The sequence below is a fragment of the Dromaius novaehollandiae genome, chromosome 33 (assembly GCF_036370855.1).
Source record: "Dromaius novaehollandiae isolate bDroNov1 chromosome 33, bDroNov1.hap1, whole genome shotgun sequence".
Taxonomy (NCBI): Eukaryota; Metazoa; Chordata; class Aves; order Casuariiformes; family Dromaiidae; genus Dromaius; species Dromaius novaehollandiae.
Genome location: NC_088127.1, coordinates 1,120,220 through 1,143,176, shown reverse-complemented (window position 1 = coordinate 1,143,176; position 22,957 = coordinate 1,120,220). Strand labels below are relative to the sequence as shown.

At 74.4% G+C, this 22,957-nt stretch overlaps 2 protein-coding genes across 4 annotated transcripts; one reads left to right on the top strand and one right to left on the bottom strand.

Moving 5' to 3' along the window:
* Nucleotides 1-363: 363 nt before the first annotated feature.
* IL27RA (interleukin 27 receptor subunit alpha) lies at nucleotides 364-10,337 on the bottom strand. Its single transcript, XM_064499212.1, has 11 exons — nucleotides 10,189-10,337; nucleotides 7,917-8,247; nucleotides 7,200-7,360; nucleotides 6,100-6,305; nucleotides 5,354-5,507; nucleotides 4,855-4,934; nucleotides 4,119-4,311; nucleotides 3,455-3,571; nucleotides 2,308-2,392; nucleotides 1,982-2,060; nucleotides 364-1,740 (listed from the first exon to the last, which is right to left on the bottom strand). Exons 2-11 carry the CDS (start codon nucleotides 8,204-8,206, stop codon nucleotides 997-999), a joined length of 2,109 nt encoding a protein of 702 aa, XP_064355282.1. The 5' UTR covers nucleotides 8,207-8,247; nucleotides 10,189-10,337; the 3' UTR covers nucleotides 364-996.
* Nucleotides 10,338-11,892: 1,555 nt separating this feature from the next.
* Nucleotides 11,893-22,920, top strand: RFX1 (regulatory factor X1). Of its 3 annotated transcripts, none has more exons than XM_064499407.1 (20): nucleotides 11,893-12,192; nucleotides 13,548-13,850; nucleotides 14,730-14,914; nucleotides 15,045-15,140; nucleotides 15,731-15,826; nucleotides 15,917-16,036; nucleotides 16,167-16,261; nucleotides 16,339-16,675; nucleotides 16,756-16,937; nucleotides 17,033-17,152; nucleotides 17,226-17,341; nucleotides 17,426-17,544; nucleotides 17,619-17,728; nucleotides 18,457-18,608; nucleotides 19,571-19,668; nucleotides 19,752-19,901; nucleotides 19,977-20,185; nucleotides 20,301-20,421; nucleotides 21,461-21,506; nucleotides 21,756-22,920. In XM_064499407.1, exons 2-20 carry the CDS (start codon nucleotides 13,598-13,600, stop codon nucleotides 21,920-21,922), a joined length of 2,772 nt encoding a protein of 923 aa, XP_064355477.1. In that variant the 5' UTR covers nucleotides 11,893-12,192; nucleotides 13,548-13,597; the 3' UTR covers nucleotides 21,923-22,920. The 3 variants fall into 3 exon arrangements, with proteins under 3 accessions (XP_064355477.1, XP_064355476.1, XP_064355478.1); XM_064499406.1 differs by having other exon boundaries at nucleotides 11,894-12,192; nucleotides 20,268-20,421; XM_064499408.1 differs by lacking the exon at nucleotides 15,917-16,036 and having other exon boundaries at nucleotides 11,894-12,192; nucleotides 20,268-20,421.
* The last annotated feature ends 37 nt before the right edge of the window (nucleotides 22,921-22,957 follow it).

Below are 22,957 nucleotides of genomic sequence, written 5' to 3'. Positions count from 1 at the left end.
CGGGGCCGCGTCTGCAGCGCTTTATTTCGCCAACAGCAGCGGGGACGTGGGGGGGGGACGGGGGACATGGGGGGACACGGGGGGACATGGAGGGACATGGGGGGACATGGAGGGACGTGGGGGACGTGGGGGACATGGGGGACATGGGGGGACATGGAGGGACATGGGGACGTGGGGGACATGGGGACATGGGGGACATGGGGGACATGGGGACATGGGGACGTGGGGGACATGGAGGGACAAGGGGGAAATGGGGACGTGGAGGACATGGGGGGACATGGGGGGATGTGGGGGGACATGGGGACATGGAGGACATGGGGGGACATGGGGAGACATGGGGACGTGGGGGGACATGGGATGTGGGGGACATGGGGATGTGGGGACACAGGTGTGGAGGGACTTGGGGACACTGGGGACATAGGGACAAGGACATGGGGGATGTGGGGACATGGCGGACATGAACAAGGAGGGACATGGGGGCACATGGAGGGACATGGGGACATCGAGGAAATGGGCACACGGAGGGACACTGGGGACATGGACATGGGGGATGTGGGGACATGGGGGACATGGAGGGACATGGGGACATCGAGGAAATGGGGACAAGGAGGGACATGGGGACATGAGAACAAGGAGGGACAGTGGGGACATGGACATGGGGGATGTGGGGACACGAAGACATAGGACATTGGGGACATGGGGGAACATAGGGACATGGGAACAAGAAGGGACATGGGTGACAAGAGGATATGGGGGGATGTGGAGACATGGGGGACATCGGGGACACGGGGACACATGGGATGGGGAACACAGACATGGGACATCGGGGACACGTGGGGGGACAGGGGACAAAGGGACGGGGGACTTGGGGACATGGGGACGGGCAGGGCTGGGGTTTCCGTGGGGGGGGGCCCTGGCCACGGGTGTCCCTTGGAGGCCGTGTCGTTCCCGGGCCGGATCCGCGTCGTCCCCGGGCTGCCCGGGGGGGTCCGGGGCTCAGAGCAGCCCCAGCTCCTCGGGGGAGGGCAGGAAATGGCGCTCGTAGCCCGACCCCCCCGGCGGGGCGACGCCGCCGGCCTCCGCGTCCGTGTCCGCGTCCGTGTCCGGCTCCGCGTGCGGCTCTGCAGCCGTGTCCATGTCCCTGCCGGGGTCCCCAGAGCCGGGTGGCCGCTCGGGGTCCCTGTCCATGGGGCAGCAGTGGGGCAGCCGCTCCGTGTCCGTGTCCATATCCATGGGGCACCAGTGGGGCAGCCGCTCCGTGCCTGTGTCCATGTCGGTGTCGGTATCCGTGGGGCAGCAGCGGCAGTGGGGCAGCCGCCCCGTGTCCGTGTCGGTATCCGTGGGGTGGCAGTGGGGCAGCCGCTCCGTGTCCGTATCCGTGGGGCGGCAGCGGCAGTGGGGCGGCCGCTCCATGTCCGTGTCGGTATCCGTGGGGCAGGAGTGGCAGTGGGGCAGCCGCTCCATGTCGGTATCCGTGGGGCGGCAGCGGCAGTGGGGCGGCCGCTCCATGTCCGTGTCGGTATCCGTGGGGCAGCAGTGGGGCGGCCGCCCCGTGTCCGTGTCGGTATCCGTGGGGCGGCAGCGGCAGTGGGGCAGCCGCCCCGTGTCCGTGTCCGTGTCCGTGTCGGTCTCCGTGGGGCGGCAGCGGCAGTGGGGCGGCCCCCGGCTCACCACGGACACGCGGCTGACGGGCGGCTCCGGGGGCTCCGGGACTGGCGGCCCCACGGGCTCGGGGGGGTCCTGGGCAGGGGCCCGTGAGCGGGGGCCCAGGCGTCCGGGCCCCCCCCCACCCTGCAAAGGGACCCAGGCGTCCGGGCCCCCCCCCCACAAAGGGGCCCAGGCGTCCGGGTTTCCCCCCAAGGGGCCCAGGTGTCTGGGACTCCCCCCACCCCGAGGGGCCCAGGTGTTTGGGACCCCCCCGAGGGGCCCAGGCGTCCGGGCTCCCCCCCCCCCCCCGAGGGGCCCAGGCGTCCGGGCTCACCTGGGCACGGGCGGCGCGGCTGCGCCGGGGGTCGGGCACCGGCTCCCAGCACCAGGGCGGCAGCGCCCGGCGGCAGCGCCTGCGGCGGCGGCTCGTTAGCGCTAATTACCCCGACCCCCCCCCCACGACCCCCCCCCGCCGCCACGGCCCCCCCCTCAGCCCCCCCCCCCCCGCCCGCCCGGCCCGGGGACACGAGCGCGTCGGGTCTCAGCCACCCCCGGACGCCTGGGCCCGCCGGGGTGGGGGTGGCGCCGGGAGGCCGTGTCCCCCCCCCCGTGTCCCCCCCCGGCAGTGTCCCCCCCCCCATGTCCCCCCCCCGCGCTCACCCCTTGCGCAGCCCGGCCAGGGCGACGGCGGCGGCAGCCAGCAGCACGGCGCTGCCCAGGACGGGGACGGCGGCGCCGGGGGCGTCTGCGGGGGGGGACGAGCAGGAGGTGGCCCTGCGCCCCGCTGTCCTCGTCCCCGTCCCCGTCCCCATCCTGTTCCCATCCCATCCCATCCCATCCTGCTCCTGTCCCCATCCCTGTCCCCATCCCCATCCCCAACCCACCCCCATTCCCGTTCCCATCCCATCTCCATCCTCATCCCCATCCCCTTCCCATTCCTGTTCCCATCCCATCCCATCCTGTTCCTGTTCCCATTCCTATCCCCATCCCCGTTCCCATTCCCATCCCATCCCCATTCCCATCCCATTCCCATTCCCATCCCATCCCCATCCCCATCCCCATTCCCATTCCTGTTCTCGTTCCCATTCCCATCTCTATTCCCATCCCCACTCTCATCCCCATCCCATCCCCATTCCCATCCCATCTCCATCCTCATCCCCATTCCCATCCCATTCCCATCCTACCCCCATTCCCATATTCCCATTCCCGTATTCCCATCCCCATTCCCATCCCCATTCCCATTCTCATTCCCATTCCCATCTCTATTCCCATCCCCATTCCTATTCCCATTCCCGTGCCATTCCCATCCCCGTCCCCATTCCCGTATTCCCATCCCCATCCCACCCCCATTCCTGTATTCCCATCCCACCCCCATCCCGTCCCCATTCCCATATTCCCATCCCACCCCCATCCCGTTCCCATTCCTGTATTCCCATCCCCGTCCCCATTCCCGTATTCCCATCCCCATCCCACCCCCATTCCTGTATTCCCATCCCACCCCCATCCCGTCCCCATTCCCATATTCCCATCCCACCCCCATCCCGTTCCCATTCCTGTATTCCCATCCCACCCCCATTCCCGTATTCCCATCCCCATCCCATCCCCGTCCCCGTTCCCGTATTCCCATCCCACCCCCATCCCGTTCCCATTCCCGTATTCCCATCCCATCCCCATTCCCGTATTCCCATCCCACCCCCATTCCTGTATTCCCATCCCCATCCCACCCCCATCCCATCCCCATTCCCGTATTCCCATCCCACCCCCATCCCGTTCCCATTCCCGTATCCCCGTCCCTTCCCCCTCTCACCCAGCAGCCGGAGGCTCCTCCCGGCTCCCGGCCTCCGCTGGCCGCTGCCCCCCAGCTCGGGGGGGGCCCTGGGGCGCTGCCCCCCCGCGCCGGGGCCGTCCCTGCGCCGAGACCCACCTCAGGCACCCGGGACCCCCCCGGGAGCCCCCAACCCCCCCAAACGCCCCCCGCCCCCCCCAAGCCCCCCAGCAGGGGGGTCCCACAGGTCCGAGGGGGCCGGGGGGGGGTCCCATGGGGGGGCCCACGGGGGGGCCCTTAGGGGTCCCATGGGGGGTCTCGTGGGGGGGTCCAATGGGGGGATCCCATAGGGGTCCCATGGGGGGTCCCAGGGGTTTCCCATGGGGGGGGTCCCATAGGGGTGTCCCACGGGGAGGGGGTCCTATGGGGGGGTCCCTGGGGGGGGATCTCATGGGGGGGGATCCTATGGGGGGGTCCCATAGGGAAGCCCCACAGGTGTGACCCCGGGGGGGTCCCATAGGGGTGTCCCACAGGGGGGGTCCCACGGGGGGTCCCATGCAGGGGGGGTCCCACGGGGGGGGTCCCATAGGGGTGTCCCATCGGGGAGGTCCCATCGGGGGGTCCCATGGGGGGGGTCCCACGGGGGGTCTCATGGGGGGGTCTCATGGGGGTGCCTCACGGGGGGGCTCCCGGGGGGGGGTCCCACCTGGGCGGAGGCGGAGGCGGAGGGGGGCGGAGGCCCCCGCCCGGCCGTGGGTCCGCAGGGCGGCCCGGGCGGTGCCGGGGGGCAGGCGCAGGCGGCAGCAGGGGGGGCGCAGGCGGCGGCGGGGGGCCCGGCCCCCCCCCGGCTCCGTCGTCACCGAGTAGCCCCGCGCGCGGCCCCCCGCCCCCGACGGCTCCTGCGGGGCCCAGGCGGCCGGGTTAGGCGCCCCCGCGGGGGGGGGCCCAGGCGTCCGGGTCTCACCCCCACCCCAACCCAGGGGCCCAGGCGTCCGGGTCACCCCCCACCCAAGGACCCAGGCGTCCGGGTCTCACCCCCCTCCCCCCAACTCAGGAGCCCAGGCGTCCGGGTCACCCCACAGGGCCCAGGTGTCCGGGTCTCCCCCCCCCCCCAAGGACCCAGGCGTCCGGGTCTCACCCCCACCAAGGACCCAGGCGTCCGGGTCTCACCCCCACCCCAACTCAGGGGCCCAGGCGTCCGGGTCACCCCCCACCCAAGGACCCAGGTGTCCGGGTCTCACCCCCCTCCCCCCAACCCAGGGGCCCAGGCGTCCGGGTCACCCCCCCTCCAGGGGCCCAGGCGTCCAGGTCACCCCCCACCCAAGGACCCAGGCGTCCGGGTCTCACCCCCCACCCAGGGGCCCAGGTGTCCGAGTCCTCTCTCTCCCCGGGACCCCGGCGTCCGCCCCCCCCGCGGGGCCCAGGCGTCCGGGCGGGCTCACCTCCCAGAGCAGCAGCAGCCGTCGCCCCCCCCGCGGCGACGTCTCCAGCAGGCGCCAGGCGCGCGGCGGTGCCGGCAGGGCTGCGACGGGCCGTCAGCGGGCCCAGGCGTCCGGGCGGCCCGGCCCCGCGAGGGCCCAGGCGTCCGGGTCCCCCCCCACCCCCGCAAGGGCCCAGGCGTCCGGGCGCCCCCGCCCTCCCCACCCCAGGGGCCCAGGCGTCCGGGTCCCCCCACCCAAGGACCCAGGCGTCCCCCCCAGGGCCCAGGCATCTGGGTGCCCCCCCAGGGACCCAGGCGTCCCCCCCGGGGCCCAGGCATCCGAGTGCCCCCCAGGGCCCAGGTGCCCCCCCCAGGGACCCAGGCGTCTGGGTGTGCCCCCCCCCAGGGATGCAGGTCTCCAGGTGACCCCCCCAGCCATTCCCCCCCGGGGCCCAGGCGTCCGGTCACCCCCCTCCAGGGACCCAGGCGTCCCCCCCCGGGGCCCCGGCGTCCGGGCGCACCGGCCAGGGGGGTGGTGAAGGCGGCGGGGGGGCCCCAGTCGCTCCAGGGCCCGGGGGGGTGGGCGCAGCGGCCCTGCGCCTCGTGGGGGGCCCCCGGCGGCAGCCGCCCCCCCGGGAACTCGTAGCCGCCCGGCTCCAGCTCCGCCTCGGCCACCTCGGGGACACGGGACGTCGCCGCGGCTGATCCTGACCCTCCCGGCCCTGTTCCCATCCCTGTTCCCATCTCTGTTCCCGTCCCCATCCCATCCCCATCCTGATCCCCATCCCCATCCCCATCCCGTCCCCATCCCCATCCCTGTCCCCATCCCTGTCCCCATCCTCGTCCTCGTCCCCATCTCCATCCCCATCCCATCCCCATTCCCATTCCCACCCCCATTCCTGTCCCCATTCCCGATTCCCATCCCCATCCGCATCCCCATCCCCATCCGCATCCCCATCCCCATTCCTGATTCCCACCCCCATTCCCATTCCCATTCCCGTTCCTCTTCCCGATTCGTGTCCCCATTCCCACCCCCATTCCCACCCCCATTCCTGTCCCCATTCCCGATTCCCATTCCCACCCCCATTCCTGTCCCCATTCCTGATTCCCACCCCCATTCCCGTCCCCATCCCCATCCCACCCCCATTCCCACCCCGATTCCTGATTCGTGTCCCCATCCCCACCCCCATTCCCGTCCCCATTCCCGTTCCCACCCCCATTCCCGCCCCCATTCCCGTCCCCATCCCGCCCCGGCTCAGGGCCGCACCGTGCTCCAGGCGGGGCGGCCGCGGGGGCGGTAGCGCAGGGCGCAGCGTGGGGCCCCCCCGCCCGCAGCCCCGCTCCAGCCCCGCTCCCGCTCCTGCTCCCATTCCCGGTCCCGCTCCCGGTCCTGCTCCCGCTCCCGCTCCCAGCTCCAGCGCAGCGCCAGCCCCGGCCGTGCCTCCACCCGCAGCCTCGGCGCCGGCGGCTTCTCTGCGCGGCACCGCTCAGCTGCCGGCCAGGGCCCAGGCGTCCGGGTGCCCAGCAAGGGCCCAGGTGTCCGGGCGCCCCAGAGAGGGCCCAGGCGTCCGGGCACCCAGCAAGGGCCCAGGCGTCCAGCTCCCAGCCCCCTTTGCCCCCCAGCAGGGACCCAGGCATCCGGCCACCCCCTCCAGGGGCCCAGGCGTCCTGCCCCCCCCCACCCCCCCCAGCAGGGACCCAGGTGTCCTGGTCCTGCCCCACAGCAGGGGCCCAGGCGTCCTGCCCCCCCCCAACCCCCCCAGCAGGGACCCAGGTGTCCGGCCACCCCCTCCGGGGGCCCAGGCGTCCTGCCCCCCCCCCCCAGCAGGGACCCAGGTGTCCTGCCCCCCACGACCCCCCCCAGCAGGGACCCAGGCGTCCTGCCCCCCGCCAGCCCCCCAGCAGGGACCCAGGTGTCCTGGTCCTGCCCCACAGCAGGGGCCCAGGCATCCGGCCACCCCCTCCAGGGGCCCAGGCGTCCTGCCCCCCCCACCCCCCCCAGCAGGGACCCAGGTGTCCTGGTCCTGCCCCACAGCAGGGGCCCAGGCGTCCTGCCCCCCCCCAACCCCCCCAGCAGGGACCCAGGTGTCCGGCCACCCCCTCCGGGGGCCCAGGCGTCCTGCCCCCCCCCCCCAGCAGGGACCCAGGTGTCCTGCCCCCCACGACCCCCCCCAGCAGGGACCCAGGCGTCCTGCCCCCCGCCAGCCCCCCAGCAGGGACCCAGGTGTCCGGCCACCCCCTCCAGGGGCCCAGGCGTCCTGCCCCCCATCCCCCCCCCAGCAGGGACCCAGGTGTCCGGCCACCCCCTCCAGGGGCCCAGGCGTCCTGCCCCCCCCCCCCCCCCGCGCGGGCCCAGGCGTCCGGTACCTATGAGGTCGAGGGGGACGGTGAGGGGCCGGGTGAGGCGTCTCCCGCCGGGCGCCTGCACCCACACGGCGTAGACGTCGCCCGCCGTCAGCTCGGCCCGCGGCACCAGCACCCACGGCCGCCCCGGCGGCACCCGCGCCATCCCCGGGGCCTGCTGCCCCCTGCGGCCACCGCGTCACCCCCGTGTCCCCCCCCCCCCGGGGCCCAGGCGTCCGGCTGCCCCCTGCGGCCACCGCGTCACCCCCGTGTCCCCCCCCGGGGCCCAGGCGTCCGGCTGCCCCCTGCAGCCACCGCGTCACCCCCGTGCCCCATGTCCCCCCCCCCCGGGGCCCAGGCATCTGGCTGCCCCCTGCGGCCACTGTGTCACCCGGGTGCCCCGTGTCCCCCCCCCCGGGGCCCAGGCGTCCGGCTGCCCCCTGCGGCCACCACGTCACCCGGGCGCCCCGCACCTGCCCCTGGGGCCCAGACGTCCGGCCAGGAGGGGCCCAGGTGTCCGGCCACCCCCGTGAGGGACCCCGGCCAAGGGGGCCCAGGCGTCCGGCCAGGAGGGGCCCAGGCGTCCGGCCACCCCCCCGCGAGGGACCCTGGTGTCCGGCCACCCCACGAGGGACCCCGATATCCAGCCACCCCCGAGGGACCCAGACGTCCCACCTCAAGGGGCCCAGGCGTCCCCCCCCCCCCCCCGGGGGCCCCGGCGTCCGGGGCGGCGGCACTCACAGCTTGAGGCTCCGGTAGTGCAGGACGAGGGGGCCGGGGGGGGGCGCGGGGCCCCCCCAGCTGCAGTTCATCCCCCCGGCGGGGCCCAGGCGGAGGCAGCGCAGCTCGGCCCCGGGGGCTGCGGGGGGCCCAGGCGTCCGGGCGGGGGGGCCGCGGGTCCCACCCCCCCGGGCGGCGCCGGTGGCCGCGAGCAGCAGCAGGAGCTGGAGGCCGGCGGCCCCCCAGGGCCCCCCCATGGCCCCCGCGGTGCCAACCGCCACCTTCCTCCGGGGCCGCCCCGCTTCCGGCATCCGGGGGGCCCAGGCGTCCGGGGGACCCCAGCGTCCCGGTCCTGTGAGGGGGCCCAGGCGTCCGGGGGGCCCAGGCGTCCTGGCAGCCGCCCCCAGGAGCCCGCGGCCCCGTCCCAGGCGGGGACGAACCCGCTCGGCCCCGAAGCCGAACCCGGCTCAGCCCCGAACCCGGCCCCGAACCCAGCCCTGAACCCGGTTTCAGCCCCAAACCTGCTCCCAAACCCGGTTTCAGCCCCGAAACGAGCCCCAGAGCTGCTCCTAAACCCGGTTTCAGCCCCAAACCTGCTCCCAAACTCAGTCCCAGCCCCAAACGCAGCCCCGAGCCCTGGTGCAGCCCCAAACCCGGCCCCAAACCTGGTCCCAGCCCCAAAACGAGCCCCGAACCCAGCTCAGCCCCGAACCCAGCTCAGCCCCGAACCCAGCCCCGGTGCAGCCCTAAACCTGCTCCCAAACCTGGCCCCAGTCTCAACCCCAGCCTGTCCCCAACCCCGGCCCCGGCTCAGCCCCAAACCCGGTCCCAAACCTGGTTTCAGCCCTAAAATGAGCCCCAAAGCTGCTCCGAGACCCAAAACCAGCCCCAAACCCAGCCCCAAACCCAGCCCAGCCCCAAACCCAGCCCCGGTGCAACCCCAAACCCGGTCCCAAACCCGGTTTCAGCCCCCAAACGAGCCCCAGAGCTGGTCCCAAACCCGGTTTCAGCCCCAAACCTGCTCCCAAACTTGGTCCCAGCCTCAACCCCGTCCCCGTCCCCGTCCCCATCCCGGTCCCAGCTCAGCCCCAAACCTGTCCTCGACCCTGTCCCTGTCCCTGTCCCTGTCCCGTCCCCGCGGGGGCCCAGGCGTCCCTACCTGCCACCAGCTGCCAGGGAGGAAATGACTCAGGGCCCTGCACCCCCAGCCCGCCCGGGGGCCCAGGCGTCCGGGCCCCCCCTCCCCCCCCCGCCACTGTCACCGCTGGGAGGGATCCAGGCATCCGGGGCCCCCCCTCCCCCGCTGGCAGGGACCCAGGCGTCCGGCCCCCCCCCCCGCCCTCGCCGCGACCGTTGGGTGCCGGGCGATAGCAGGGGCGGCGGAGCCGGGGCGGCAGCAAAGCTTTATCTGGGGGGGCTGCGTGTCCCCACGTGTCCCCACGCGCGTCCTCGCGTGTCCCTGAGCCCCCACGCGTGTCCCCATGTGTGTCCTCGCGTGTCCTCGCGTGTCCCTGAGCCCCCACGTGTGTCCCCATGTGTCCTCGCGTGTCCTCGCGTGTCCCTGAGCCCCCACGTGTGTCCCCATGTGTCCTCGCATGTCCTCGCGTGTCCCTGAGTCCCCACGCGTGTCCCCATGTGTGTCCTCGCATGTCCTCGTGTGTCCCTGAGCCCCCACGCGTGTCCCCATGTGTGTCCTCGCGTGTCCTCGTGTGTCCCTGAGCCCCCACGTGTGTCCCCATGTGTCCTCGCGTGTCCTCGCGTGTCCCTGAGCCCCCACGCGTGTCCCCATGTGTGTCCTCGCGTGTCCTCGCGTGTCCCTGAGCCCCCACGCGTGTCCCCATGTGTGTCCTAGCGTGTCCTCGCGTGTCCCTGAGCCCCCACGCGTGTCCCCATGTGTGTCCTCGCATGTCCTCGCATGTCCCTGTGCCCCCACGCGTGTCCCCATGTGTCCTCGCGTGTCCTCGCGTGTCCCTGAGCCCCCACGCGTGTCCCCATGTGTGTCCTCGCGTGTCCTCGCGTGTCCCTGAGCCCCCACGCGTGTCCCCATGTGTGTCCTAGCGTGTCCTCGCGTGTCCCTGAGCCCCCACGCGTGTCCCCATGTGTGTCCTCGCGTGTCCTCGTGTGTCCCTGAGCCCCCACGCGTGTCCCCATGTGTGTCCTCGCGTGTCCTCACGTGTCCCTGCGCCCCATGTGTGTCCTCGCGTGTCCCTGCGCCCCATGTGTGTCCTCATGTGTCCCCATGTGTGTCCTAGCGTGTCCCTGCGCCCCCACGCATGTCCTCACGTGTACTCACATGTCCTCACGTGTCCTTGCGTGTCCTCATGTGTCCCCACGTGTCCTCGTGTGTCCCCACGCGTGTCCCCGCGTGTCAGCGCTACCAGAGCTGCCTCATCTCACAGCTGCTGCGGCCCCAGGTGCTGCTGAGCCCCGGGGGGCTGTGGGGGGTCATGGGGGGCTGTGGGGGGACCCGGGGGGTCATGGGGGGCTGTGGGGGGTCATGGGGGGCTGTGGGGGGACCCGGGGGGTCATGGGGGGCTGTGGGGGGCCCCAGCAGCCTCCCCCGCCCTGCGCCGCCCGCCGGCTCTCGGCACCTGCAACGACATGGGGGGGGCACAGTGGGGCGGGGGCAATGGGGCGCCGGCACCTGCCGTGGGGCCGCTGCCGGGTCCCCCCCCCCCCCGAGCCCCACGGCCAGCGCTCCCGTCTCCCCCAGCCCGGCCCCACACCTGGTACCTGCGTCCCCCACGCCAGCCCCACATTGAGCCCCACATCTCCCCCATCTGGGCCCCACACCCCCCAGCCCAGCCCCACATCTCCCCCACGCCAGCCCCACATTGAGCCCCACATCTCCCCCATCGGGGCCCCACACCCCCCAGCCCAGCCCCACATCTCCCCCATGCCAGCCCCACACCCAGCCCCACATTGAGCCCCACATCTCCCCCATCTGGGCCCCATACCCCTGACGCAGCCCCACATGTCCCCCAGCCCAGCCCCACACCTGATACCTGCATCCCCCAGCCCAGCCCCACACGCAGCCCCACATCTCCCCCACACCAGCCCCACACGCAGCCCCACATCTCCCCCACACCAGCCCCACATCTCCTCCATCTGGGCCCCACACCTCCCAGCCCAGCCCCACATCTCCCCCACACCAGAGCCACACCCAGCCCCACATTGAGCCCCACATCTCCCCCATCTGGGCCCCCTACCCCTGACACAGCCCCACATGTCCCCCAGCCCAGCCCCACACCTGATACCTGCATCCCCCAGCCCAGCCCCACACGCAGCCCCACATCTCCTCCATCTGGGCCCCACACCCGCCGGCCCAGCCCCACATCTCCCCCACCCCCGCCCCGCGACCAGCCCCACGCCCAGCAGCCACGGGCCCCACACGGGCCCCACACGTCCCGGCCGGCCGTGGAGGGGGGCCATGGCGGGGCCCCCGCGCAGGCCGCAGCCCCCCGGCACCGCTAGGCCGCACCGCGCCTCGGGGGGGGCCTCCCCTCACCCCGCCGCGGTGAGGTCACCGGGGAGCGCTGACGTCACGGGCGGTGCTGCCCCCCCCCGGCTGCTGACGTCATCGGGCCCTGACGTAGCGCCGGAGGGGGCCCTCAGGCCTTCGCGCCAAGAACTACGCTTCCCGTCAGCCCGCGCGGCCTCCCGCGCATGCGCGCTCCACCTCCCCCGCGCGCGCGCGCGCCCGGGCGCGGCTCCCCCCCGCCTCTCCGCTGATTGGCAGCGGCGCCGCCCAACCGGCGCCCGCCAGCTCCCCGCCCGCCCAATCCCACCCCGCCTCCCGCCCCCTCTTCCTTGCGCAGGAAGCGCCGACGGACGCGCGGCGCGGCCAATCACCGCGCGCGCCCCGCCCCGCGGGCGGCGGAGGGGGGAGCGCGGGCGGGGCCTCCCGGGGAGCGACGGGGGCGGCGGCCAACCGTCGCGCGGGGGGCGGCGGCGGCGGCCAATGGGCGCGCGGCGCGGGCGGGGCGTCGGCGCGCGCTGCCCCCGCCCCCCCCGCTTCCTCCCGGGCGGCCCCGCCCGCGGCCGAGGTGGGTAGCAACAGTTGCCCCGGTGAGGGAACACGGAGGGCGCCATAGCCACGGTAGCCGTGGCGACCAGGGAACCCGGCAACAACAACCGCCGCCGCCCCGGCCGCCCCCGCCCCGCCGCCGCCCCCGTCCCGGCCCCCCCCGCCCGCGCCGGCACCGGCGCCCCGGGCCCGCGCCCGGCCGCGCCGCCCGACGCCTCCGGCCCTGGAAGGGACGCGGCCTCCGCGGGGCCCCGGGGAGGGACGAGCCAGGTGGGTCCTGCGCGAGGCCGCACAAGATGGCGGCGGGAGGAAGGGGGCGGGAGGGGGGGGGGGGAGCGGCGGCGGGGCGGGGGGGTCCAGCGGGGGGAGGGCCCGGGGGGGGGGGGCGGGCGCTGCCCTGCCCCGACTGAGGGTCCCGGCGGCGGCCCCGGGATTAAGAAGGGCCCAGGCCCCGGGGGGGCGGGGCCTGCCGCGCGCCCCGGTGATTGGTGGGCGGGCGGACCAATAGGAAGAGGCGGGGCTCCGAGGGGCGCCAATGGCGAGGGGCGGAGGGGGCGGGGCGCCGCGGGAGGGGACCCCCCCCCTCCCCCGCCCGACCGGGGGCGCGCTGGCTGCGGGGGGGGTGACGTCACGCGGTGATGTCATCAGTGCTGGGGGTGGCACGTGGTGATGTCATGCAGCTGGCAGGGAGGGCTGTGAAGTCACTCTGTGACGTCACCCCGTGATGTCGCCCCGTGACGTCACCGCGCTGGGTGGTGTTGCATCGCTGACGTCACGCAGCAGCGTGTTGTTGCCCGGCAACGCAGCACAGTGACAGCACCGGGGGAGGGGGGCCGCCCCGTGATGTCACCCCGTGGCCCGGCACCATGTTGCCGGGGGTGTCATCGTGCCGTGATGTCATACCGCAGCAGCGACACGGGGAGATGGGGGTGACATCACCGTGGGCGTGACGTCAGCGTGGGCGTGACATCACCCACTGCCGCCTGGCGCCTGCTCCCGGGATCCCCGGCGGGGATTGGTGGAGCCCGGCTGGTTCCCGAGGGATTCCGGAGCCTCCGGAGCCGCTGCCGGCACCTCCCTCCCTGCCCCGGCCCCGGGGATCCCACCGGCTCCAGTCCCGGGGGATCCCAGTGGCTCCTGTCCCAGGGATCCAGCTGGCCCTGAGGGATCCCACTGGCTCCAGTGGATCCCAGTGGCTCCAGTCCTGGGGCATCTGGACCTGCTCCGGACCCAGGGGATTCCGACCGGCTCCAGTCCCGGGGGATCCCACTGGCTCCGGCCCTGGGGGATCCCAATGGCTCCGGTCTGGGGGATCCCAATGGCTCTGGTCCCAGAGGATCCCAGTAGCTCCGTTCCCAGGGGATCTGACCGGCCCTGGGGGATCCCGGTGTCTCCGGTCTGGGGGATCCCGGTGTCTCCAGCCCTGGGGGATCCCGGTGGCTCCATTCCCGGGGATCCCGGTGGCTCCGGCCCCGGCGGGGTCGGCGGCTGCCCCTCTGCCCCCGCTAATCGCCCGCGGTTCGTCAGCGCGGGGGCGGCCGGGCCGGCGCCACCCCCCTCCCCTCCCCGACCCTCATGGCTTCTCCCTTCTCTTCTCCCTCCTTCCCCTTCCGCCGCCGCCAAAGGAAGCCGGAAAGAAAGCGCCGTATTTACCGCCGTCTCCCCCGCCGTCGGCATGGCGACGCAGGCCTACGTTACCGAGTTACAGGCGGCCCAGCAACAGCCGCCGCCGCAGCAACAGGCGCCGCCGCAGCAACAGGCGCCGGCCCCGGCCCCGGCGGCCTACGCGGCCGAGCTGCCCGGCCCCCCCGCCGCCCCCGCCGCCCCCAAGGCCTACGCGGCCGAGCTGGGGGCCCCGGCGGCCCCCGCCGCCCCCGCCGCCCCCCCGGCCCCCGCCCCGCAGCAGTACATCGTCGTCACCGTCTCCGGTAAGCGCCGCCGGGGCCGGGGCCGGGGCCGGGGCCGCAGCGGGACGCGGGTCTCTGCCGGTGCCGCTTCCCGGTGGCCTCCAAAGCCGCTTCCCGGCGGCTGCATCCCGGCACCAGCATCACTTCCCGGTGGCTTCATCCCTGCGCCGGTGCCGCTTCCCAGCATCTCCCAAAGCCGCTTCCCGGCAGCCGCATCCCTGCGCCGGTGCCGCTTCCCGGCATCTCCCAAAGCCGCTTCCCGGCAGCCACATCCCGGCACTGGTGCCGCTTCCCGGCATCTCCCAAAGCCGCTTCCCGGCAGCCGCATCCCTGCGCCGGTGCCGCTTCCCGGCATCTCCCAAAGCCGCTTCCCGGCAGCCGCATCCCCAAACTGGTGCCGCTTCCCGGCATCTCCCAAAGCCGCTTCCCGGCAGCCGCATCCCTGCGCCGGTGCCGCTTCCCGGCATCTCCCAAAGCCGCTTCCCGGCAGCCGCATCCCTGCGCCGGTGCCGCTTCCCGGCATCTCCCAAAGCCGCTTCCCGGCAGCCGCATCCCCAAACTGGTGCCGCTTCCCGGCATCTCCCAAAGCCGCTTCCCGGCAGCCGCATCCCTGCGCCGGTGCTGCTTCCCGGCATCTCCCAAAGCCGCTTCCCGGCAGCCGCATCCCTGCGCCGGTGCCGCTTCCCGGCGGACACCAAAGCCGCTTCCCGGCAGCCGCATCCCTGCACCGGTGCCGCTTCCCGGCAACCTCGTGCTGCCGGTGCCGCCGGCTCGGGCCGAATCCGGAGGGTTGGAGCCCGGGGGGGGCCGGGGCCGGGCGGGCGGCTCCTCCGGCCTTTCCTGCGTCCCAGGCTTTTCCCCCCGGATTCTCCGACCCCCCCTTTCCCCCCCCCCCCGCAGAAGGCGCCATGCGGCCCAGCGACGCGGCGGCGGAGGGGAGCCCCGGGGCGGCAGCCGCCCCCCCCGCCGTCCCGGCCCAGGCGGTGCCGCAGGCGCAGGCCCCCCCGCCGCCGCGGCTCCTGGGGCCGGCCAAGCCGCCCGCCGTCTCCCCGCTCCAGATCGCCGGCGTCCCGGTGCCGCAGCAGGTAAGGCCGCCCCGGCCGCCCTTCCCGGCGGATCCGCGCCGCCCTTCCCGGCGCATCCGCGCCGCCCTTCCCGGCGGATCCGCGCGGCCCTTCCCGGCGGCTGACGCGCGGCTCCTCCCGGCTCGCCCAGCGCTCGCCGGCGCAGAGCAGCAGCCCCGCCGCCAAGCCGGGCCCCGCGCCGCCGCTGCCGGTCCACGGCGTCCCGCCGGTGCCCGTGCCGCAGGAGGTGAGTGCCGCCCCCGCCCCCCCCCCCCCCCCGCGAGCACCCAGTGCGGGGGCCACGGGGGGGGGACGGCGACGCGGCCGCGTTTCGCACCCCGCTTGGCTGCCCCGCGGGAGCCCGAGGGGCCGGGGCAGCCGGCGCTGGGGGGAAAGCGGCGAGAAACGGTAAAAACGAGGCGAGAGGAAGGCGAGGAGAAGCGAGGAGAGCAGGAGGAGGAAAAGCAGGAGCAGGAAAAGCAGGAGCAGGAAAAGCAAGGAGAGGAGAAGTGACAGGAGCAAAACCAAGGCGAGAAAAGCAAGGAAAAGCGCGGAAAAGCATGGAGAAGCGAGGAAAAGAAGGAGAGGAAAAGCGAGGAAAAGAAGGACAGAAAAAGCGAGGAGAAGGAGCAGAGGAGAAGCAAGAGGAGCAGAAGCGAGGAGAGGAAAAGCGAGGAAAATGAGGAGACAAGGGCGGAGAGGAGGAGCAGGACCCGGCAGGCCGGGCCGGGCCGTGCCGTGCCGTGCCGTGCCGTGCCGGGGGGGCCGCGTCCCCGGGTCCGGCGCGGCCCCCCCGCTGACGGCCCCCCCGTGACGGCCCGCCCGGTTTCCCCGCAGCGGTCGGTGGTGCAGGCGGCCCCGCAGACGGCCAAGGCCGGCGCCGTGCAGCAGCTCAGCGTCCAGGGGCTCCCGCAGGTCCACGTGGCCCAGGAGGTACCGGGGGGGGCGGGGGGGGGCCGGGGGGGGCCGGCGGCGCGGCGGGGGGGGCCGCCGCCGCCCTCAGCGCCCCCGTTTGTCGTGCAGCGCGGCGCGGCCGAGCCGTGGCCGGAGCCGCCGCGGCCCCCGCTGCTGCCGCCGGCGCCCGGGGGGGCCGCGCCGAGAGCCCCCCGCATGCTGCTGCTGCGCCCGGCCGCCGCCCTCACAGTAGGTCGCGGGCGCCGGGGGGGGGCTTCCCCCCCCCCGCCACCACCCAGAAAGACACGGGGGGGGTCGTGGGGCCGGCGAGGCTCCTCCTCGCGGCGGGGGGGCCGCGCTGAGCCCCCCCCCGCCGCAGGTGCAGCAGCTGCAGCAGGTGCCGGTGCAGCACGTCTACCCCGCGCCGGTGCAGTACGTGGAGGGCGGCGACGCCGGCTACGCCGCCGGCACCATGTGAGTGCGCCCGCCCCGGGCCCCCCCCCCCCCCGCCCCCCCCGGGCCCCCCCGCCTCACCCCCCGCCTCCCCGCAGCCGCTCCGGCTCCTACCCCTACGCCGAGGCCCCGCTCTACCCGCAAGGCGCCGGCGGCAGCTACTACGAGGCTCCGGCGGCGGCGGCGGTGCAGCCCAGCGCCCCGGCCACCTCGCAGGCCCCCGCCGGCGCCGGCGCCGTGCCCATGTACGTCTCCGGCGGGCAGATCGTGGCCGCCGCCGGAGCCGCCGCCGGAGCCGCCGCCGCCGCCGGAGCCGCGGCCGGAGCCGCCGCCGCCGGAGCCGCCGCCGCCGGCACCTACGTGATCCAGGGCGGCTACATGCTGGGCGGCTCGGGGCAGTCGTACTCGCACACCACGCGCGCTTCCCCGGCCACGGTGAGTCCCCGGCGCTTCCCCGGCCTCGCCGAATCTGCGGGATCGCGCCGAACGCGTGGGGAACGGCGGCGTCTCCGCAGGTGCAGTGGCTGCTGGATAACTACGAGACGGCCGAGGGCGTCAGCCTGCCGCGCAGCACCCTGTACTGCCACTACCTGCTGCACTGCCAGGAGCAGAAGCTGGAGCCCGTCAACGCCGCCTCCTTCGGCAAGCTCATCCGCTCCGTCTTCATGGGGCTCCGCACCCGCCGCCTCGGCACCAGGTCGGCGGCCGCTTCCCGCTGCCCGGCGCCGCCGCCCCGCTGCTCCGCGGGCGCCCGCCGGAGCGGGATTTTCCCGTTTTCCCCCCCGTCCGCAGGGGCAACTCCAAGTACCACTACTACGGGCTGCGCATCAAGGCCAACTCGCCGCTGCTGCGGCTCATGGAGGACCAGCAGCACCTGGCCATGCGCCAGCAGCCCTTCTCCCAGAAGCAGAGGTGAGGGGCGGCCGGCGCGGCGGGGGGGGGCCCCCCCGAGCCCCCCCGTGCTCCTCACACCCCCCCGGCGCAGGCTGAAGCCCATCCAGAAGATGGAGGGCATGACCAACGGCGTGGCCGTGGGGCAGCAGCAGCCCGCGGGGCTCTCCGACATCAGCGCCCAGGTGCAGCAGTACCAGCAGTTCCTGGGTAAGGCCCCCCCCCCCTCCCCGGGGCCCCCCCGGGACCCCCCCGGCCCCGGGACCCCCCCGTCACCGCCGCCGCTCCCCGCAGACGCCTCGCGCGCCCTGGCCGACTTCGCCGAGCTGGAGCCGCAGGGCCGGCCGCTGCCCGAGGGCGTCGGCGCCGAGGACCTCAAGGCCTTCCAGCTGCTCTACCGCGAGCACTGCGAGGTGAAGCCCCCCCCCGGGACCCCCCCGGCGCCGCCGGGACCCCCCCGGCCCTCACCGCGCTCCCTCCCCCCCAGGCCATCGTGGACGTGATGATAAACCTGCAGTTCACGCTGGTGGAGACGCTGTGGAAGAGCTTCTGGAGGTGCAGCCTCGGCCAGCCCAGCGACGCCGCCCCCGTCGCCGTGTGAGCAGGATGCGTCCCCGCGTCCCCGTGTCCCGGTGTCCCCGTGTCCCTGCATCCCAGTGTCCCGGTGTCCCCGCGTCCCGGTGTCCCCGTGTCCCTGCATCCCCCTGTCCCTATGTCCTGGTGTCCCCATGTCCCTGCATCCTGGTGTCCCCATGTCCCAGTGTCCCCACGTCCCGGTGTCCCTGCATCGCGGTGTCCCCACATCCCCATGTCCTGGTGTCCCCATGTCCCTGCATCCCCATGTCCCAGTGTCCCTGCGTCCCGGTGTCCCTGTGTCCCCGTGTCCTTGTGTCCCTGCATCCCCATGTCCCTGCGTCCCCATGTCCCTGCGTCCTGGTGTCCCTGCATCCCCCTGTCCTCATGTCCCCGTGTCCCCATGTCCCCATGTCCCTGTGTCCCTGCATCCCTGTGTCCCTGCATCCCCATGTCCCCACGTCCCTGTGTCCCTGCATCCCAGTGTCCCTGCATCCCAGTGTCCCTGCATCCCAGTGTCCCTGCATCCCCGTGTCCCCACGTCCTGGTGTCCCCGTGTCCTGGTGTCCCTGCATCCCCCATGTCCCGGTGTCCCTGCGTCCCCATGCCCCCGCGTCCCCGCATCCCGGTGTCCCCGCGTCCCCACATCCCGGAGTCCCCGCGTCCCGGTGTCGCCATCCCGGGGGGCCTCCCGTGCCGGGGGCGGTTCCGGGGGCCGGGGGCGCTTGCGAGCGGCTGCCGGGCGTCCGCAGGCAGGACGAGGCGGAGAAGCGGCTGCCCAAGCGCTGCCTCGTGGCGCTCTGCAAGTACGAGCCGGCGCTGCGCTGGGCCAGGGGCTGCGACCACGCGCTCTACCAGGGCCTCGTGGAGATGCTCATCCCCGACGTGCTGCGGCCCATCCCCAGTGAGCCCCGCGCCGGGGGGGGGGGGGTCGTGCCGGGGGGCGGGGGGGATCGCTCCGGGGGGGTCGTGCCGGGGGGGAGCCATTCTGGGGAGGGGGTCGCTCTGGGGGGAGCTGCTCTGGGGAGAATCGCTCTGGGGGGAGCCACTCCGGGGGGGATCGCTCCAGGGGGGGATCACTCCGGGGGGGAGCCATTCCGGGGGGGAATCGCTCCGGGGGGGTGGATCGCTCCGGGGGGGGATCGCTCTGGGGGGGAGCTGCTCCGGCGGGAATCGCTCCGGGGGGAGCCGCTCTGGGGAGAATCGCTCTGGGGGGGAGCCATTCCGGGGGAGGGGATCACCCCAGGGGGGAATCGCTCCGGGGGGGGGGCCATTCTGGGGAGGGGATCGCTCTGGGGGGAGCTGCTCTGGGGAGAATCGCTCTGGGGGGAGCCACTCCGGGGGGGATCACTCCGGGGGGGAGCCATTCCGGGGGGGAATCGCTCCGGGGGGGGGTGGAATCGCTCCGGGGGGAGCCGCTCTGGGGAGAATTGCTCCGGGGGGAGCCACTCCGGGGGGGGGATCACTCTGGTGGGAGCTGCTCCGGTGGGAATCGCTCTGGGGGGAGCTGCTCCAGGGGGGAGATTGCTCCGGGGGGGAATCACTCCGGGGGAGCTACTCCGGTGGGGATCGCTCTGGCGGGATCGCTCGGGGGGGGAGGAGCTGCTCCGGGGGGGGGGATTGCTCTGGGGGGGGGAATCGCTCCAGCGGGAGCTGCTCGGGGCGGGGAAGTCGCTCTGGGGGGAATCGCTCTGGGGGGGAATTGCTCTGGGGGGGGAAGCTGCTGTGGTGGGAATCACTCCGGGGGGGGGGGGATCGCTCCGGGGGGGAATCGCTCCGGGGGGGATCGCTCCAGGGGGATCGCTCCGGGGGGAATCGCTCCGGCGGGAGCCGCCCCGGCGGCAGCTGACGCCTCCCTGCGCCCAGGTGCCTTGACGCAAGCGATCCGCAACTTCGCCAAGAGTTTGGAGAGCTGGTTAACGAACGCCATGATGAACATCCCCGAGGAGATGGTGCGCGTGAAGGTGAGGCCGCGCCGCGCCGGCGGGGGGGGGGACGGGACACACGGGTGACGACGGCCCCCCCTGACCCCCCCCCGGCCCCGCAGGTGGCGGCAGCAAGTGCCTTTGCCCAGACGCTGCGGCGCTACACGTCCCTGAACCACCTGGCGCAGGCGGCCCGCGCCGTGCTGCAGAACACGGCCCAGATCAACCAGATGCTCAGCGACCTCAACCGCGTCGACTTCGCCAACGTGCAGGTAGCGCCGGGGGGGGCCGGGGGGCGGCCGTGGGGCGGCCGTGGGGCGCCGTGGGGCTGACGGCGCCCGCCGCAGGAGCAGGCCTCGTGGGTGTGCCGCTGCGAGGACCGCGTGGTGCAGCGGCTGGAGCAGGACTTCAAGGCGACGCTGCAGCAGCAGAACTCGCTGGAGCAGTGGGCCGCCTGGCTCGACGGCGTCGTCACCCGCGTCCTCAAGCCCCACCAGGGCGGCCCGGCCTTCCCCAGGGCCGCCAAGCTCTTCCTCCTCAAGTGGTCCTTCTACAGGTGCGTCCCCGCCCCACGGCGCCGCCCCCCACGGCGCTGCCCCACGGCGCCGCGGTGACCCCCCCTGTCCCCCCCCCCCCAGCTCCATGGTGATCCGCGACCTGACCCTGCGCAGCGCCGCCAGCTTCGGCTCCTTCCACCTCATCCGGCTGCTCTACGACGAGTACATGTACTACCTGGTGGAGCACCGCGTGGCCCAGGCCCGCGGCGAGACCCCCATCGCCGTCATGGGCGAGGTGGGGGCCGCGGGGGGGGCTCTGGGGGGCTTTGGGATCCCCTGGGATGGGGACAGGGCTCATGGGGGCCGGGGGGGCTCTGGGGGGCTTCTGGGACCCCCCTGGGATGGGGATGGGGCTTGTGGGGGCTGGGGGGGCTCTGGGGGGCTTCTGGGACCCCCCCCCGGGATGGGGACAGGGCTCATGGGGGGCCAGGGGGGCTCTGGGGGGCTTTGGGATCCCCCTGGGATGGGGACGGGGCTCGTGGGGGGGCCCCTGTGGGGCAGGGGGGCTCTAAGGGGCTTCTGGGACCCCCCCTGGGGACGGGGACATGCTAGGACCCCCCTGGGATGGGGATGGGGCTCATGGGGGGGCCCCATGGGGCAGGGGGGGCTCTGGGGGGTTTCTGGGACCCCCCGTGATGGGGACGGGGCTCGTGGGGGCTGGGGGGGGGGCTCTGGGGGGCTTTGGATCCCCTGGGGATGGGGATGGGGCTCATGGGGGGCCAGGGGGCTCTGGGGGGCTTTGGGATCCCCTGGGATGGGGACAGGGCTCATGGGGGGCCAGGGGGGCTCTGGGGGGCTTCTGGGATCCCCCCGTGATGGGGACGGGGCTCGTGGGGGCCGGGGGGGGGCGCTGAGGGGCTTTGGGACCCCCTGTGGGGATGGGGCTCGTGGGGGGGCCCCTGTGGGGCAGGGGGGGCTCTGGGGGGTTTCTGGGACCCCCCCCCCGGGATGGAGATGGGGCTCATGGGGGGCCCCCGTGGGGCAGGGGGGGGCTCTAGGGGGCTTCTAGGACCCCCTTGGGATGGGGACGGGGTTTGTGGGGGCTCCCATAGGGTGGGGGGGGGCTCTGGGGGGCTTCTGGGACCCCCCCGGGATGGGGACGGGGTTCATGGTGGCCCCCATGGGGTGGGGGGGGGGCTCTGGGGGACTTCTGGGACCCCCCCTGGGATGGGGATGGGCTCATGGGGGGGCCCCGGGTGGGTTTGGGGGGCTGCTGGGCCCCCCCGGCCCCCCCCCAGCACGCCGGGTCTCACCCGTCTCCCCCCCCCCGGCAGTTCGCCAACCTGACGAGCTCCTTGAACTCCCTGGACCCCGACAAAGGTGAGCACCCCCCCCCCGAACCCCCCCCCGTCTCCCCCCCCCCCCGATGGCGCCGCCGGGTCCCCTAAAAGCGCTCGGCGCTGGCGGGAACCTGCCAAAGCTGCCGCCTGCGGAGCCTCTTAGACCGTTAACCCTGAAACCTACTGACGCACACAACACCGGTGTGTGGCTCGGGGGGCACGTGGGGGGCACCACTCCGGGTCTTGAGGGGTTTTTTTTTTCCGCCCCCCCCCCCCCCCCCCGGCGCAGACGAGGAGGAAGAGGAGGAGGAGGAGAGCGACGAGGAGCTGCCGCAGGAGCTCGCGCTCAGCGCCGGCGAGCCGGCCGGGCTGCCCGACGCCATGGAGCCCCCGGCCAAGCTGGCGCGCGCCGACTCCCGGGGGGGCATCTTCGTCCAGGCCCTGCCCTCCAGCTAGGGGGGCCCCGCGCCCCCCCCCCCATTTCCCCCCCCCCCGCCTGGTATGCCGCGCTTTTGCCCCCCCCCCCGCCCCCCCCCGCAGCGAGGAGCCCGGCCCAGGGCCGCCTGCCCCCCCCACCCCCCCCCCGTGTCCCCATCGCATCCCCCGGCGGCGGGGGGGGGGCCGGGGGGGCGCTCAGCAGCGATATGTGCCTTAAGCGACGCGCGGGGGCCGTGTGCCAAAATGTGCCCCCCCCCCGCCGGCTGCGGGGGCACCGGCTGTGGGGACGGGGGGGGCACCGGGGGGGCGGCGCTGCAGCGAGGGGAACGGCAGGATGTGGGGCTGAACCCGGGTCCCCCCCCCGCCCCAAATCTCCCCCCCCGCCCCAGGCACAGCCCCCCCCAGGCGGTGGGTCACGTCCCCCCCCCCAGCTCCTGCCTCCTGGGGGGGGGCGATTCGGGGGGGCTGCCCCCCAGCAAGACACATGGGGGGCAGGATGGAGCTGGGGGGGGGATGTGGGGGGCAGGATGGAGCCGGGGGGGCAGGATAGAGCCCCGGGGGGGCACTTGGGGGGCAGGACGGCAGCCCCGGGGCATCTCGTACCCACCGGCCCCCCCCCACGCGGCCATGGGGGGGGCTCTGCCCCACACCATCCCCCCCCACTGCTGCCTTAGGCCGGCCCCCCCCAACACGGCCCCCCCCGCCTCGCCGCCTGTTTGTAACCGCGTTGTAGGTACCGCGGCCCCGACTGTGCTTTTCTCTGTGCCCCCCCCTCGTCGTGCCCCCCCCCGAGTGGTGACCCCGGCCCCCCCCCACCGCCATGGCCTTACGCGTGTGGCCCCCCCCGTGTCCCCAGCCGCGACGTTCAGTGCCAGAGTCGACAAACGGTGTGAAAAACCTCGATTTTGTGGGCGGGGGGGCGGGGGGGCCGCTGTGTCCGTGTGTAGTGCAGGGTGCGAAGCTGTTTTCTACCTTTTGTAGCTCTTTCTTAAGGAATAAATCCAGCGTGGTCTTTGCCCCCGCGCCGCCTCCGTGGGGCCGGGGGGGGGGGCG